Genomic DNA, 17,926 nt, shown 5'->3' with positions numbered 1-17,926 from the left:
AAAGTTATAAGGAGAAATTAGTATTTTTAAAAAGTAGGTCAAACTTTAAGGACAAGGTCACAAGATCAAGAATCAAAATTTATTTCTTCTCATTCAAAAGATACGAGCAATGTTGAAGTTATAAAGAAAGTAGGTCAAACGTCAAAGGTCAAGGTCATGGGATCAAAAATCAAGGTGTTTTTAGAAAGGTCTTGTTACAGGTAATGCACATTTTTAATATGAAAGCCCTATGTCTTCATTCAAAAGATATGAACAAGGTTAACGTTTTTTAAAAGTAGGTCAAACCTCAAGGTCAAGGCCACGAGGTCAAAGATCATAGTTTATTCAGAAAGGTCTTAATTGTCACAGGTATTACACATCTTTAAAATGAAAGTCCTTTCTCTTTTCATTCAAAAGTTACGGTCAATTCAATACGTTTATTTCTTTTTTAAAGTAGATCAAACTTCAATGTTTTGTAATTAGTGTAACATCCTTGGTATTGTGGTTTATTTAAGCATGCGTATTAAAAATAAAAAGATAATAAACACACGCAATGACATCTAAAACCAGCAGCAGATGGTAGTAAGCAGCTGACAGAACTTTGGTAGTTTCAACAGTTGGTAGTAAGCAGTTGGCTGTCGTATATGGAATTCCATAAAAATGTGAATGGTATTTTTTTCTCATACATACTCACAAGTATTCGCTTGTGTCTGTTTAATTTATAACACTGTAAGCATCATATCTGACATCATAGACATAATGAATGGTTCAACTGTTATTTCAAGAGTTATTTATCTTTCTTTGCAGAGAAATGGGCGTGCATCTTTAAAATCAATACCATTTTAACATTTACCGTAAGAATTTTTTTTATTATATTTAGCTTTGGTTGTGAGACTTCAATTTTACATCTAGATTTTTTTTTTAAATTCCTTGAAAAAAGGAGCAATAATCCGGGACTAGGAAGTCACTATCGATAACGGGTTTCTCTTTTACACAACTTCCTGTTATAATAAGATGGCTCCTCGATATGTCAGGTTTTTCTTCAAGTTTATTTTCTTGTTAAATTTTACGGATGTTTTCGGTGTAGATCTGCCACAGTTATCTGCGATTTTGTCCCAGGAGGCGGTCAGTACCAGAGATGAGACTGGGACGCTTGTTTTGACCGCCGGGATAAACCAGCGAATCGTGTTAGTCGGGAGCAACTTTGCCAACACCAGCAGAATAGCTTTCACGACTGACGTCCGTTTGCAGAGGGAAACGTGTGATGGTCAGAGATCGCAGACATTTGCAATACTTTCTATTGCACAAAATGGAACGTTGGCAACGGTTGTGGTTAATTTACCTCTTCCAGAAAATGGAAAGTATTACCACGTATGTTATTCCATGGAGGGGGTAGAGAAGTGGGAACATGGAGGCAAGGAAACGTTGACTCGCTTTGCTGTCAAGGACAAGGAGACTACACTTCTCCCTCTATGGCTACAAATTATATTTATTTGCTTCTTGTTAATACTTTCAGGCTTATTCAGTGGATTAAATTTAGGTTTAATGGCATTGGATAAAACTGAACTGAAGCTTATCGCTAAATGTGGATCAAGTTCAGAGAAAAAGTATGCAAAAGCTATTGAACCCGTGCGTAAGAGAGGAAATTTCCTTCTATGTACACTTTTGTTGGGAAATGTGCTTGTCAACAACTCTCTAACTATATTGTTAGATGACCTATCTAATGGTTTGTATGCTGTTATTGGTGCAACCTTGGGCATTGTAATATGTGGTGAAATTATACCTCAAGCCATATGTTCTAGACATGGGCTAGCTGTAGGAGCTCGGACCATTTGGATTACAAGACTTTTCATGTTACTGACCTTTCCTCTTTCTTTTCCAATAAGTTTGTTATTAGACAAAATCCTTGGGGAGGAAATCGGAAATGTGTATGACAGAGCAAAGCTATCAGAGTTAGTGAAAGTGACAAAAGAGTTCAATGATCTTAAGAATGATGAAGTTAATATCATATCAGGGGCATTAGACTTGTCAAAAAAGTCTGTCACAGAGGTTATGACGAAGATTGAAGATGTTTTCATGCTTGACATCAATAGCATATTAGACTTTGAAACTGTGTCAGAAATCATGAAACGTGGGTATACACGTATCCCTATTTATGAGGGTGAGCAAGGCAACATAGTAGCCCTTCTTAACATCAAGGACTTGGCATTGATTGATCCTGATGACAGGACACCAATACGAACTGTGATCAAATTTTATCAGCATCCCCTCATTTTCGTGTTTGATGATCAGAAACTTGACACCATGTTGCAGGAGTTCCGTCAAGGTAAATTTAAATAACATTATTCCTTTCACTAAAATATTATAAATTACACCATTTTACAAAAAAAATCACTTTGCAAATTGAATGTCTAAGATTTGCAAGCCTTGAGAAAATTATAAGTGAAAGTGCATTCTCTTGTATAATATGTGAGAATGCAATATGTGTGTGAGCTTTTAGAATATGTTGAATTTCAGTTTTTACCATGTTTACACTTGGTTTTGAATTAATTAATATTTAGCTTCAACATATTTGTCTGCTTAATTTATGCAAAGGGAGTGTATTAATTACTGAGAGTTGGAGGGTCATTTTTCAACATGTCATGCTAAACATAACTTTTTATTCTGTAACTGACTGTGTAATGTGTAAAGTCAAACATACGCCGCATTAAATTTGTGTTCTCTATATTTATTTTACATAACTGTACATTTAACAGCAAAATTTTACACTGTCAATTACCATGTTTCATGCTTATAAATATTAATTATTTCCCTTCTGTGTTGTAGTGGACATATAATTATTTGAATTCATTCTCATAAATATTGATATACTCATACTGAATATAGTGATACACCTACAATTTAATTTTTATGCAGTGTAAAACTGTTGTAGTTTTATATAATGATTTCGCTAGTACTAGTAGTAAATTTGTAGCATGTGATTTTGTTATGTAACACATCAATTATATTTCATGTATCATGATTATTGCAGTATTTAGTTTGACAGTATTTATATCGACATGATAAAGGAAATCATGCATGTCAATTTTGATTCCTAAAACACATCATATGATTAGCTAGAAAACAAAACTTGTTGACTTCATCTTGAAGTTGAATTCTACCAGTAGGACATAAAATACTCATTTAATATTCAGTAAAAATTGTCTGTTCTGCAAAATATTTGCAAGTTTGATTTGTGCTGTTGACAGGAAAATCTTTGCATTATCACCATGATCACTGCAAAAAATATAAGGGTCTAAACACATCACTTTTTATTACCAAAAATATCAACAATTTACAAACATTTAGATTTATATAGTTAATATTAATAATAGTCTTAGGGATTTTTGTTATTTACTTGATAGTGTAGTGGCTTGCACAATCTGTACATCTATAATTCATATTGATACATGTACAGCAGTATATGTACTTGTTCTTGCTTACTATTCTCAGTAAAAAATAAGACTTAATTGTAATCATGGTTATGCAAGCAAGCAAAGTGTGCCAAAATACAAAAAGACTTAATTTCAAGTACTTCAAGAATAGTCATTGTCTATACTTGTCCTAAAACATTTGAAAAATAACAACTCCACATTGCTTGTTTTGTAGGAAACAGAGTTAGGTCATTCTCCCAGTAAATTAAGGTGCATCAATTATTTATATAGCCTCATTACAGTGTATGATTTTAATTATGTAATGAATACATTTTGATTATAAGATTGTACATGTTGATCAATATAAGTACAAATTTCAAAAGTATAGCAGGCACTTCCTGTATTTGATATTCCATGTTCACTTTGCCCTATTGCACAATGCAGGGTTGTACATGTAATTTATAAATTAGTGTCTCATTATACTTTGTATTCTTAGATATGACCTATCTCCTACTTGAATATAGTTAAACCTATCTTGATGTATCCTCTTGTCTTATTATAATATCTTTGAAGCACTTGATGTGTCACATTTTATATATACTCATTAATCACTAACTATTGACAGTGTCCTTGGTGACGTAGATTCCTACTTTCCTCTCCAAACCAGTAAACAAGGCAGCAGCGATAGTTTAGAAACTTAATTTTAGTTTTAGTCTTTTCTTTAATTTAGATTTGATTTCTCTTTTTGTATGGTTTGTGCTTTTATATGCTTTTCTATGTCATTGATTTATGGGATTCGAGATCCTCTATGAGGTGATTGAGGTCATATGATTATGAATATTATTCTAGACAAGTAAATCATGTATGATGTCAAGAGGAAGAAAAAAATAATCAAAATTTTAAGGATCTACATGTAGCAGCTAGCTAGTTAATAGAGAGGTTTAGCAAGCTCACTTGTACGTGTACCTGTACGTGTAAACTACAAGTTAGAATTACACGTACACGTTAACAATTTTTTCCTGATTAGCAAAGTATAACCTGTACTTGTACTTGTAAGCATTTTAAATGTTAAAGTGGTTTACATTTAAAAATCATCCAAAAAAGCAATAATTTTTATACGTATGTCACCTTTTTACATGAATATATGCATGTACTTATGAGAAGAAGATGGTACAGAACTCTTATATTTTTAATCGGTCAAAGCACGTTTCGAAAATCTAGATGTTGTGATTTTAACTCCCTATAAATTTTATTTTTCAGTTAGATCAGTTCTTTTGATCAGCATTTGCATTAAATATTCAGGTTTTAGAAAATAGCACACTTTTTGAAAAATAAACATCAGTTCAAGATTTATAAGCTACAAGTTTAGACTTACGTGTACTTTGCAATCTACACGTAACCTGTGTAAGAGGATACGTGTAGAAAATCGTCATTAGCAAAAGTGATGACGTAATGCACAGATTTCTGGTGATACACGTACACGTACGCGTACACGTTGGTTTGCTAAATCTCTCTATTATTTTTACATTTAAAGCAGTTTAAAGTAGTGCGAATTGTCAAAACTGCCAGAGTATAAAGTGAACTGGAAATAGATGTATAACTATAAATGATGTGTTCTTTTTTGTCACAGGTCACTCCCACATGGCAATAGTGAGGAGAGTTAATAATGAAGGAGATGGAGACCCTTACTATGAAACCCTGGGTGTCTTAACTCTAGAGGATGTCATCGAGGAAATCATCCAATCAGAGATCATAGATGAAACAGATATCATAAGTAAGAACCAATCAAAATTCAAAACACTAGAAAGAAATGAGATCATAGATGAAGCAGAAATCATAAGTAAGAACCAATGAAAAGACTAGAATTTTTGAAAAGTAATTTTAACTTATGACAATGAGCAGTTTAGTTGCTTTATATGAGAAATCATTTATCATAATATTGAGGAGATAAATAGTATAAAAAGTAAACAGTCAGACATGTACATGAACTTCAGTATCTCCAATTCTGATATATCTAATACCATGGAAATGTTGAAATGATTTGGAAGTTCAAACCACTAACTGAATTTAAGTAATTTATCCCGAATGTCTATAATCCTTAGATATCACAAAGTTTTTTTTCCCATAAGAATTTCAGTAGATGTTAAGTATTATATTGAGAGATCATAGGAGATAAATTAATCCTATTTAAAAAGATTTTAGGGTCTCTTTTTCTATGATTAAAAAAGTACTGCTTATATTTGAACTTCTACTGTTAAGTTTGTAAACTGTGAATATCATTCTGTAAGATATTAAAATAGGCTGGCATCTAGTACCATACTAGATTGTATCTGATATGCTTTCGATATTACTCATTACTTTTCAACAGAAATTTGATAATAGTGGTACAGAGACATACATATTTTTGCATTAAAAAAAGGTCAGGGGAAAATCAGTTAGAAATTATGTTTGCATGAACATGTGATAGTTTGAACAACGCCTTGTGACAGACAGAGAGTTTAGGTGCTTGGTACATGTATATTTCAGACCATGGTTAGATGGATTCTTTAATGGGATACACCATGGTGTCATTAGCTCAATTATTCTCTAGCTTTTAAAACCCATCCTCAGCATTGGGGAAAAAGCTCCTGGATCAGAAAGGTGGATCTCATTGATTTCACATCAGGACTTGTGCTGAATAAGCAGTTAGACATTGGTCAGAAAGAGCGCTGAACTTTCCAATTTATTTTCTAACAAGAAAACAAAGTTAGTTACAAATCAATAAGGAACACTTAGATAAGAGACCTGTATACATGGTAAAAATAACTAAAATGCTTTAATCATTTGGGGAAAAATGAATATGAATATATTGTAAAAGTGTCACGATACATTTTTCTTTTTAATATAAAATCTTTAATCTAAATACAAATTTGACATATAATAGTCCCTACAAGTGTAATTGGAGGAGGCTGGAGGTCCCCTCTGTGTCTGTATCCCACTTGAATTTTGCACTTTTTTTCTAAATCCAAGGGAGTATTGCCCCTATATTTTGGTATGTGATAAAACATTGATCAATGAGTAACAGAGTAAACTTGCATTTCCGTCTGCTTCACTAATCTTTGATCGAATTACAGCCTTTTTAATTTATTAGAGACTACACATGCTGTCATCTTTGCTAGCCAGGTTTTATAATTTTCTTCTCTTCTCTTTCTGTGAATAAAAAGAGGAGTGGATCGTCACATTTGGCTGGCAAAGATCATAATGCTATATGCAGTTCTCTCAGAATGTGTTTGGTGAATAAATGGTGATAGTTCAATCTTCTTTACATCAAGATTGTACAAGACTTGACGTAATATATATTTTTTTCTTTTCATTAGGCCATTAACAATTTTCTTGGTTGTATAAAGCAACAAATGTCATTGGTGTCACCTATGTTATGAAATTAATGAGCAGGAAGATATATAATTTTTTTACCATGGAGGCTTAAGTTTTATTAGAAAAATTATGTAAAGTTATTCACAGGGAAAGTATGTAGACCATCAGCTAAACTCCCCGCCCTCTACATATATATTGTATTATTAATCAGTTGCATTTTTTTTTCAATAAAACATACATGTTATTGTACAAATATACAGTGTAGTTCAAGAAAAACTCAAGGTTCAAGAAATCTGAGGATTCAAGATAACTGGAGGGTAAAATACTTGAATAAAATACTTTTAAAATAATAAGTATTTAGAACTCCACATCACTTCAACTTATATCCATAATATTCGAGATATTGATGTTTGAGATACTGATTACTGCTGAATTTCAACTGTTATTACTGCAAGTAGCTTGATCATGCCCTAAAACTAACATGATGCAGTTGTTTCCATAAGTTTTAATCCGAGATTCCTCCGACTCTAACCCCTGCTTTTACATTGTGACTTGTGCAGGGTCTCCCCTGCACAAGTCACAATGTAAAAGCAGGGGTTATAGAGTCAGAGGAATCTCGGATTATAAGTTTAAGGCTTTATAACACTAAAAATAGGAATTTTTCTTACATATTTTAAGACTTCAGTTTTATCACTATAATTAAAAAATAAACTGGAGAAAAAGATGCGTACTCTTGTTAACTGAGTCAGTTGACTCAATTCAGTGTCACATTACTAGAGTCTCAGATACTGTATGCATACTACACATTATGTAAAGAAATGCCTTGAAGACAGCAGACAATATCACAGAGCTGTTTACACACAGAATCTGTCAGGGCTGACCTTTTGTATCTGCAAAATTACTTATTTTGCATATTTTTCAGAGCAACACGCCTTCATCAAAATAAGAGAAATCTGATTTATTCTAATTAATTCTAAAGATCAGGATATTGTCTTAATTAGGAAAAAACTTCAACAATAAGAACATTTTCTTTAATGAATATACTAAAATCAAGCTTTGTGAATAATTGCAATGCTATATTGCCTTTCCATGCAGAAATATAGTCATATTAAAAATAAGGGGTATACAGTACTTCATCACTGTAATTGAAATAAATGCTAGGTCAATGCTAACACATTAGAGAGGTATCTCATTTATTTTGTACTTTATGGTTGATACTAATTAAGTCCCATTAGGATTGTTATGGATAAGTTTCTTGGCAGGTTTTGTAAGTAATTACTTCTTTTGAATCATTGCTTCTGCAGAAACGAACTGCCTCAGCAGAAGTGTTACAGAAGTAAAGTAAAGGGTTACATTCTCTTCTCGGCTGTTAGCATTAACAGTGTTTTCTATAATAAGGTTTTTTGACATCATTAAGCTCCCCATATTATGACAGAGTTTGATATTAAATTGATAGCCTATATTTGTATTTTAATGAGTGGATACTATTGTCCGATGTGTGATTGATCAATACCTGGCTGGCGTCTGGCAGAGAATCGATTCCAATAGCAACCTCTTCATGTTCACTTGAAATCAATGGGGATACGCATTTTATTACTGGAAGAAAAAATATGAATAGCGATGACTCATTATTCAATGTGTTGCTGCTTTGATGCAGGAATGTTTAATATCAACAAAAAAAAAATATCGGCATAGATTTTGGCATGCATTGGGAGTTAAGAATCAATTGCACATAAGGAACATTGGTTTTGGACATTTTAATTTTTGTAAAGTTAATTAAAATTGAAAGGAGGAAACAAAATCGTAAGGGTCAGTTCAGAAAAATTGACATACATGTAAACTTAAAAACTTATGGCCATTCTGAGCACAGACTTAGCTTGCTCAGTGAGATATCAAATATACATATATGTAATTGTATTAACAAATAATTTTTGCAAATTTTCATCGATTAAATAATAATATAATTTGTTGTCTTATAGTTGACAACAGGAAGAAGACTCGACGCACCTTGGCTAAGCAGGACTTCAGTATGTTCAACACGTCGGAGACCACTTCTATACTTATCTCCCCACAGCTGGCTCTGGCCGCATTCCGCTTCTTGTCAACGTGTGAGTGCAGGAAAATTTAAAAGTTTGAAAATCAGATCTTACCTCTGTAATAACTGTAGATCTGCATTAAGAGTTACTTTGCATTTATAGATTTCTTTGCAAGCAAATTGATATTTAAAACAAAAGAAAAAGAAAACCTTAAAAATAACAAATATGTACATTGATTTTTAGCTCACCTGAGCTGAGAATTCAGGTGAGCTATTCTGATCATATTTTGTCTGGCCACTATAACTTCTCACAATTTCAACCCAATAGATCAACTGGATTCAAAATTCTTCAAGTAAGGGCTTTGGCCACCTTTAGGGGGAGATAATTAAAAAGTTCATTAAAATTTAATAAGTTTGTGATATCTTTCAAAAACCTTTTTTGAACCACTTGAAAAGAACTATACTAGAGTCTATATGATATAAAAGGAAAGGTCTTTTAAAATCTCTCTCTTCTGAACCACTGGACCAGAAGTGTTAAAATTTATTTGAAAGGTTCTTGACATTAAAATATATTCAAATCAGAATGCAAGGGGGCAGGGTTGGGCCACAATGGACAAACAAAGTTTTACACAGGAATAGAAAGGAAATTAAGAAACTTTCTAAAAATCTTCTTCTCAAGTGCAGCAATTGCATGATAAGTCATAGATTTGAAAGTATGTATGTAGTACATGTGTATAGATTAAAGTTTGTTTTAAATCTTCAACCCCCAGGAGTAGGGTTGGGCAATAAATGAGAATCAAAATTATACTTAGGAATATACACCATGTACACTGGGAAAATTTGGCTTATGAAGAGCATGCAGGGGCAAGGTGACTCAAGTGAGTGTATGAAGCAATGTTGTCCATGGGTCTCTAGTTTTATTTTGTGATGCATGTATTTCAGCTGTTGATCTGTTCAAAGAAGAATTTGTGTCAGAGAATGTGCTGAAGAAACTGATTCGCCAGAATGTTGTGGAAGAGATTGTCAAGAAAGAAAACTCTGATCAATACCTCTTCAGGGAGAATGTGCCCTGTGATTACTTCATACTGATTCTGCAAGGTAGGATTGTGGAGTTATCTTTCTTTGACTTGTATTAGAGAAAAAAAGGAAGTCATCTATTTCTTTACCTTTGGTTGTATTTTAAGGTTCAGTATTATGGACAAACACCACTAAATGTTTTCCCATAGACTTCCATACAAACTTCAGCCCCTGTCACTCATACATATATTGAATTTCGGGCAAATGGCCTTTTTGTCGTGAAAGTTCGAGATATTGGAAAACAAAACATGCCAGAAAAAATATACCGTCACGCGGCACTTTTACTTTCAATTTCCATTTGTTTACAACAAGGTGCGTTTGACACCAAATGAAAATCTCTAACCAAAGGGCACCCCTCCCTTCAAATTTTTACCTGTAACTCCTATATATCTCAAAGAAACCCAAGTCTTGATATGAGATTTTTATCAACTTTATTTCACTTGTCAAATACATAACAAGTCTTTTCTCTTATTGACCAATCACGCGCCAGGTAGCATTTTCTCCTCCGCACAACCTTGGGTGTCCAAAATGTCTGCGCCCATGTGTTTGTTTATGTAGGGGTTTTTCCTATAGAGTAAAAGAAACATTTATAAAAAGTGGTCAATTTAGTATTTTTAGAACACATATCCATTGCTTATCTCACCTCTTGAATATTGGGACTGACAGTCTTAGCTTAGGTACACCATTGGCTGTTACATTTCACACCCCAGTCAATCAGACACACATCTGTGAAACAGAAAAGATGTCTAGAAATTGAAGCAATTTTCTATTTTTCTTTCAAACTTTTCAAATAAAATGATTAATCTAGCATATGTTTTGCTTGTTTTTCTTATTATCTCTCATAATCTCTCAAGATAGATCATGTTAATCATTCAGGGTAGCAGGTACCCGTTATTAATGAAAAATGAAGAAAATCAGCAGGTTTTTGTAAGAAAATGCTGAGTTATGGAAAGAGCGAAAACTAATGTAGATAAAATAATCAATGGAAAGAAAGAGAATTATATGTAGTTTCAATGCACATAATATTAAAAAGAATTTCATTGGCAATGGGTTGCTGGCATCAGAGAATCAAATACGTCCCCACTGAGAATTTTGTAATTTTGAAGGGGGTGACCTACATTTTAGCCAATTTTCATGAACATTTTATGTAATGGATGTTAAATATGTATATTCTCATGAAAGGCAAAGATATTCATTTGCATATCATTTCTTATTATTGACATAATTAATAAATTGATTAAATGCCAAGGGCAGATAAATCATATTGTCTTATTGAATACAGTGCTCAATTGTAAGCAAAGTGCTTAAATAACTGCAGTTCTGAAGAAATTTATTTTCTAATAATCTATAAAAAGTTCTAAATAACTTAAATATTCATAGATTAACTTGATTGGCTAGGAAAACCATACCTTGGAACTCTTAATGAAAGCAAAGGGACCATCCTGAGAGTGTCCATGTGTTGTTCATTGTAAGAGGGGAGGGTTCATTAATCTCTTCCTTCTTGAGAATACATTGCTGAAATATATTTTATTTTATTAAAACATACTGATAAATGCATGTAGTAGCTTATATTATAATTTTTTATTATTTACATCATCTTTTGAATTTTTTATAAGCATTAGTGATGAAATAGCTTTAAAATAATCATGTTTAAATAGAATTTACTCAGATAATTATTTTAAAAAATATCTAAGAAATTGAAAAAAATAACTGCAGATAAGCACGACTCTTGTTGTTCAAATAAACCACATTTTAAAAAAATTCCTTCATTTTCCAGCATCATTAGAGTCCAAAATTACACCCCCCCCCTCTTTTCTGCAGAATATCAAGATTGGATATGGCAAGGAGGAAGGATATTCAGGCACTTTTTCATAATTTTTGCAATAATAATTTTGCAAATTTCTTGTATTTTCAATGTATTTTCTGCTAAAATATATTTTACAGTAATTTAAATTAAATTTCCTACTAGTCATCTCTAATGTTTTCCCCAAAGTATAACTTTTATATCAAGCCAGCACTGATTACATGACTGGAACTGCCTTTGTTGCTGGATTAGGCCCCTTATATAAAAACAAAGTAACCTAATTACTTAACAGCAGTCTAATTTTGTTATAAATTATTCAATCAACTCTGATTTACACAAATTTGAAAGAGGATTAGTCAATCTGTTCCAATGTCTTCACTCATAAAATACATGGATTTAAATGAATTTCTCAAACTGCGAGGGGGATATTCATATGTTTTGTGTATTGATGATGCCCATAAACCTCAATATTGTATTATTTACAATATTCACAGTAAATTTCAGCATAAATATTTATTTAAAATTATTTACATGTACATTTATTGAAAATATGAGAGCTAGGGCAAAAATTTTGGCATTTTTTCACCATGTGCAGTCCCCATTGTGAGCCTCAATTTACCCAAACCCTCTAATTTTTTAAAAAATAGTAAAAATTAACTAAAATATGATCTCAATGCCAAAAAGATAGGAACTGATTGATTTTGTGACTGTAATCAATGTTTTTCCATGAAATACATACCTATTCTATAGGACAAACACCACTAAATGTTTTCCCATAGACTTCCATACAAACTTCAGCCCCTGTCACTCATACATATATTGAATTTCGGGCAAATGGCCTTTTTGTCGTGAAAGTTCGAGATATTGGAAAACAAAACATGCCAGAAAAAATATACCGTCACGCGGCACTTTTACTTTCAATTTCCATTTGTTTACAACAAGGTGCGTTTGACACCAAATGAAAATCTCTAACCAAAGGGCACCCCTCCCTTCAAATTTTTACCTGTAACTCCTATATATCTCAAAGAAACCCAAGTCTTGATATGAGATTTTTATCAACTTTATTTCACTTGTCAAATACATAACAAGTCTTTTCTCTTATTGACCAATCACGCGCCAGGTAGCATTTTCTCCTCCGCACAACCTTGGGTGTCCAAAATGTCTGCGCCCATGTGTTTGTTTATGTAGGGGTTTTTCCTATAGTTCTCTATCAAAGAACCTGTACACATATTAAAATAAAAATATATACATTTAGTGTAATTTTCTTTGCGAAATCCATAAGTAATCCACGATGTTCAAATCTCTATAACACACGCGAAACCTTGTCACCGCGCGTTAGAATATACTGTAGGAACTATACCGGTATGCCTTTTCAATACTTTATGAACACCAAAATGTACATTGTTTGACACAATTTAATTAATAAAAATTATCCCTGTTGAATTAACCTAACAATACAACAAATGTGGATTTAAAATTAATATGTCCCTTTTTTTCCTCGCAATGTTCGTTTGCGTTATTTAATTTCAAGACGTCACAAACGTCACAAACATCTCTTACGTCTATAAAGCACACCAGTTTTGAAGGGCACTAAATTCACATGAAAGATAACAGAAATAAACAATTATGAAGAGGAAAAATTAAAGAATGTAAATATAAGTATTGAAGTCATATTTTGGGATGTCTTTGATCCTATAACACACCTGGCCGGGCCGACAAATTATCATACTGCGCTAATGCACGGTATTCAATTTGTTGGCACGGCCAGGTGTGTTATACATGTAGGACCGAAGACATCCCAAAATATGAATTCAATGCTTAATTAACTTCCTCATCAATAGAGTACAGTAAGCTAAGTACAGATTTACAGGTTAGATTGACATTTATCAAATGTTCTGAAATTATGATACCAAGTAATGTTGATTGTTTATGATATGCAGGTAACATAGATTCTATTTGATATGCAGGTAAATAAATGTTGATTGTTTATGATATGCAGGTAAATTAATGTTGATTGTTTATGATATGCAGGTAAATCAATGTTGATTGTTTATGATATGCAGGTAAATCAATGTTGATTGTTTTTGTAGGTAACGTTGAGGTGACGGTTGGTAAGGAAGGATTGCGGTTTTTCACTGGACCATTCTCTTATTATGGCAGTCAGGCATTGAGTATGTATATTGTTATAGGAATATCTGTCTAAAGAATTTATATACATATAGTATAAAATGTATTTCATGGAAGCATTTCCAAAATTCATAATTATCTTTCAATTTATAATTATTTTTTTTCATCATAAATGACCAAATGTCAAATGGTGCTTTTCTGTTTTGCGGAGTATTTCAGAATTATAGGTTATTACCAAATGATTTACTGTATGCAGGGAAATTTTCGCCCCCATTTTATTTTCGCCCCTTTCGCCCTACCCTCATTTGGGCAAATTTAAAACATTATTATTATTATATGAATTATTGACAATTAAGTAATCAATCTAATTTTTTTTGCATTTTTCAGAGATTACTGACAACTCTCTGATTTATCCTAGCAGTACTGAGAGCCTGTATAGTAAGTTAGAGCCCTACATACCAGATTTCTCAGTCAGGGTAGAATCAAACCTACTGTTTGTTAGGGTACGACGTGCCGAGTACATTGCAGCTAGAAGGGCAACCATGATGGGCAAAACCAATGTCAAGAGTGAGGATGAAGCCTTTGCCAAAGAGTGGCACAAAGCAAAAATATTATCTAACCTATCTAATAATGACAACCACCATCTTAACGGCAGTCGTAATCCTGATAAAATGAGGAGGGCTTCGAGTTTGTCGGTTCCGTTCACCAACCAGATACAAACCAGAACCGACTCAGGTGAATGGAGAGTCCACAATTCAACGGATGGAGGCATCGTCATCCACAACATGTCTGGAGACCACGGTAAGATTGAGACTAGAGAGCGATCCGCTACAGAGCCGAATGAGAACGATTTAGCCCATCAGTGTCTGGAGCCGAAGGTCAGCTCAGGTGACAGCGGTGATAGTATAGGATGGGAGGATGCAAAATCAGACAATGAAGGTCACCCAGAACAGCATGAACACACCCCCTTAATAACAACCACCTGTAAAACTGGTGACAAAGATCAAGAGTCTTCATGACACAGATTCTGTTCTCCATTGTCAGAGGATGAACACAGAGGTTCTGCTGCTATTTCTCTTTCTTCTCTTTGATATTTTCTTGTTCCGAAAAAAAAAAAAATTTGAAAATGTAGACAGTGTATTGTTATTTCCAGTATTGAGGAATATTGTTATGTTTTAATGGCGCTTTTCAATACTTACTTGTTTGACTGATCAATGGTTTGAAGTAAAGATACTTAAATTATTGTTGTTTATAGACTGAGCTCATTATGTCAGTTTTCTGTATAAAGGCATATCATGCATTTGTTAAAAAAAAGATATGTACGTGTATTAACTTTTTTTTCCAAGTGAACTTTCAAGGAATGTTACTCATTTTGTACTTGTAATTTATAAAAAGAGACACAAGGTGGTTTGCTTTTTGTAACACTTATTTGTTTGCATTTTTCTTTTCAAGACAGACATCACTTGATAGTTACGTCCTTTATCTTTTCATTTGTATATTATTTCACTGTTAGTAATGTCATAATAATTTGTTTTACAGTTTCAGCAATGACCAGAGTTGATAGAATACAATAGGTTAAAGATATCTAAAAAGAAAAGTTGTTTGAAAACCCTCATCATTAGCTTGTAATGTTACTGTCTAAACAAATTTATTTGAAATTTAAAAGAGAAAAGGTCATCTTTTATCACTATATATGATTCTCTCTTTCTTAATTGTTGTGGCAATTCTGCAGTTTTATGCAAATATAATATGTAAAGTCAATGTACAGCATTGTTAATATCCGTGTTATTGTTCAGTGTGTTTTCTAAGTGTTTTCTATTGTCCTGTTCTGTTTCCCTCCTAAAATCATGTTTATTTTAGTTGTAGATGATAAAAACATGTATGGATAATTAATTTTCCATAGACACGATTTTAGCAAGAGTTATTTCCCTTTGGTTGCCATATTGGAGGCATGCAAGTATTAAAGAATTCCTTCATCATTAAACAAATTTATACTTGTCATAGTGGGCAACTGGGTGAAGATAACATAATTTTTCTTATGAATTTATGTTAACACAAGCTTCCTGTAATTCATAATTTTAGAATTTAATGATTTTTTGCCATTATATTTCTGCCAAGTTTAAAATCGGTTGCCCAAAGAGGAAAATTTGCTTGTTTGACTTCCAGTATGGTGTCGGATGGGAAATAACCCCTGCAAATTCAGACCTATTGAAAATATGAAGATGTAAAATATGTAAATGTAGTATGTACTGCTTGTGGCATTACCTATATGGAAGTGAATATTTTAAACCCTGTCTTGTGAAACACCCAGTATTATGTGAAGGTATGCGAGTGTTCAATATCTTTAAAAGAAACCTATATGTCTTTCCTCATTACTAACACAGAGTAGTTTTTTCTTCACCTGAACAAAACAGTCCAGCGAGATTATTCTATCATGAGTTGTTTGTTGTCTGTCTTTCAATTACCTTTTCATATTTTTATCTTCACAAGAACCCTGCATCGGTTTAAACCAAACTTTTCCAAAACCATCCTTCAATAAGGTGATATAATTTTTATAATTGAAGGGCCATGCTTTCTAGGATTTGGCCACAATATTACGTCTTGAACGGAATTTTAAAAAAGGGGGATTTTTCAGTCTGACTAAAGTCAGCCCCTACTATTTCACTTAATTCGAACGAAGTGAAATAGTAGGGGCTGACTTTAGTCAGACTGGGGGATTTTTTTGTCCCGAGAGAAGCAGGACCCAAATGCAGAAAGCAGAACCAAGGAATACAGGTGAGCACTGTGGCCTTTGTTTTTAATGTTTTGAATTCAATTTGCTTTCCAAGCATATTTTGGAAAAAAAGCAATGAACAAATGCAACAAGATTGTGAATGAGCAATTCAAACTTTATTCAAATTTTTTTTTAATCTCAGAGTAAATAAACATTGAGGTCGAATGTTGGAAGATGTATGTTGTTTTTCTTTGTTATGTTTAACATAGTTTTGTAGTTTATTGTGCCTGATATTAATTAGTTATTTGCCAGTAATTTGTACAGTTCATATTGTCTCCTGACATTCCATACAAAACTTTGTGCAGAGTAAATTGTTACATGTCTCCTAGTTTATCCTCATATTAACTACATGTATGTATAATTTAATCATGACTTGGGGGGAAAAAAATGCAAGTTTATAGATATTTTTCAATGCAGCAAATAGAAGTATGATACAATTTTACTATTAAATATTATTATTAATATTAAAGTAATCCTACACAAATTTAAAATGCTTAACTTAGAAAAAGTCACATGTAGAAAGTACTTAGAGCACAATAGTTATTTTATAACATATATAGTTTTAAATGCATTCTTATTTTGCTTAGATATGAGTTAAAATATTATGATATTGTTTTTATTTTTCTATTCATAATTTATTTTATACATTCTTGTGACAAGCCGTCCAAATGTAGAAAGTAGTCATCAAAAATAATAATTACTTTGGGATCAAAAAGTCTTTATTAGTACAAAAAATGTAGTAATGTTGTTAATTTAATAGTTATTCAACAAAAATCCTATATCCTTATCATGCAACTATAACCCCCCTTTCTAGTCCTGTTTTATGAGTTTTTTTTAATGAAAAGTTTATTATTTAAATAATTTTGAGAGGAAAAAAAAGAATCTAAGGAATAACCAGGAAAAAAAAAAGAAGGATGATTTTTAAAAATGATTTGTATTAGGTGTTATATGTAGAATATTTGTTCAAAGGAGGAGAAGCCATTTTCTTTAGCTAGACAGGTATAAAAAGAATAATTGAAAACTATTTTCAAAGTCTGCATTGCCCAAGATGATGTCAGATATTGTAAAAACAAAATCAAAGTATCTAGACAGGTATAAAAAGAATAATTGAAATTGAAGGGAAAATATTCACTCCTAGAACAGATTATTTAAAACTTTGTAAACTCCTACTTTGTGCAATGTTGTTCATCATTGGTGCAGCTTACTTTTTTCATGAATACATTCTTGTTTTAAATTGGTATTCAAGCTTTTCCATGCTTTTATAAGTCAGTTAATTATAACAATCCTTCATATTTCATCTACATTAGAAACTTGTCTTTAAAACCCCAAGCAATATCTTTTAGCAGTATTCAACATGTATAAAG

At 32.4% G+C, this 17,926-nt stretch overlaps 1 protein-coding gene and 1 long non-coding RNA gene across 3 annotated transcripts; one reads left to right on the top strand and one right to left on the bottom strand.

Annotated features, from left to right (window-relative positions):
• Positions 1-993: 993 nt before the first annotated feature.
• On the top strand, positions 994-16,402 carry LOC134283753 (metal transporter CNNM4-like). Its single transcript, XM_062766235.1, has 6 exons — positions 994-2,305; positions 5,023-5,166; positions 8,726-8,854; positions 9,724-9,879; positions 13,753-13,833; positions 14,177-16,402. The coding sequence occupies exons 1-6, from the start codon at positions 994-996 to the stop codon at positions 14,806-14,808; spliced, it is 2,454 nt and encodes an 817-aa protein (XP_062622219.1). The 3' UTR covers positions 14,809-16,402.
• LOC134283752 (uncharacterized) lies at positions 10,273-12,859 on the bottom strand. 2 transcript variants are annotated; one of them, XR_009995554.1, is made up of 4 exons: positions 12,402-12,859; positions 11,268-11,373; positions 10,502-10,584; positions 10,273-10,425 (listed from the first exon to the last, which is right to left on the bottom strand). It is a non-coding gene; the product is annotated as an uncharacterized LOC134283752 (long non-coding RNA). The 2 variants fall into 2 exon arrangements; XR_009995555.1 differs by having other exon boundaries at positions 12,666-12,859.
• Positions 16,403-17,926: the final 1,524 nt, after the last annotated feature.

Source organism: Saccostrea cucullata, unplaced genomic scaffold (assembly GCF_032062105.1).
Source record: "Saccostrea cucullata isolate Sc308-1 unplaced genomic scaffold, CSIRO_AGI_Scuc_v1 ctg15794, whole genome shotgun sequence".
Classification (NCBI taxonomy): domain Eukaryota; kingdom Metazoa; phylum Mollusca; class Bivalvia; order Ostreida; family Ostreidae; genus Saccostrea; species Saccostrea cuccullata.
Note: the sequence above shows the minus strand (reverse complement) of the source record. Positions and strands in the feature narration are given on the sequence as shown.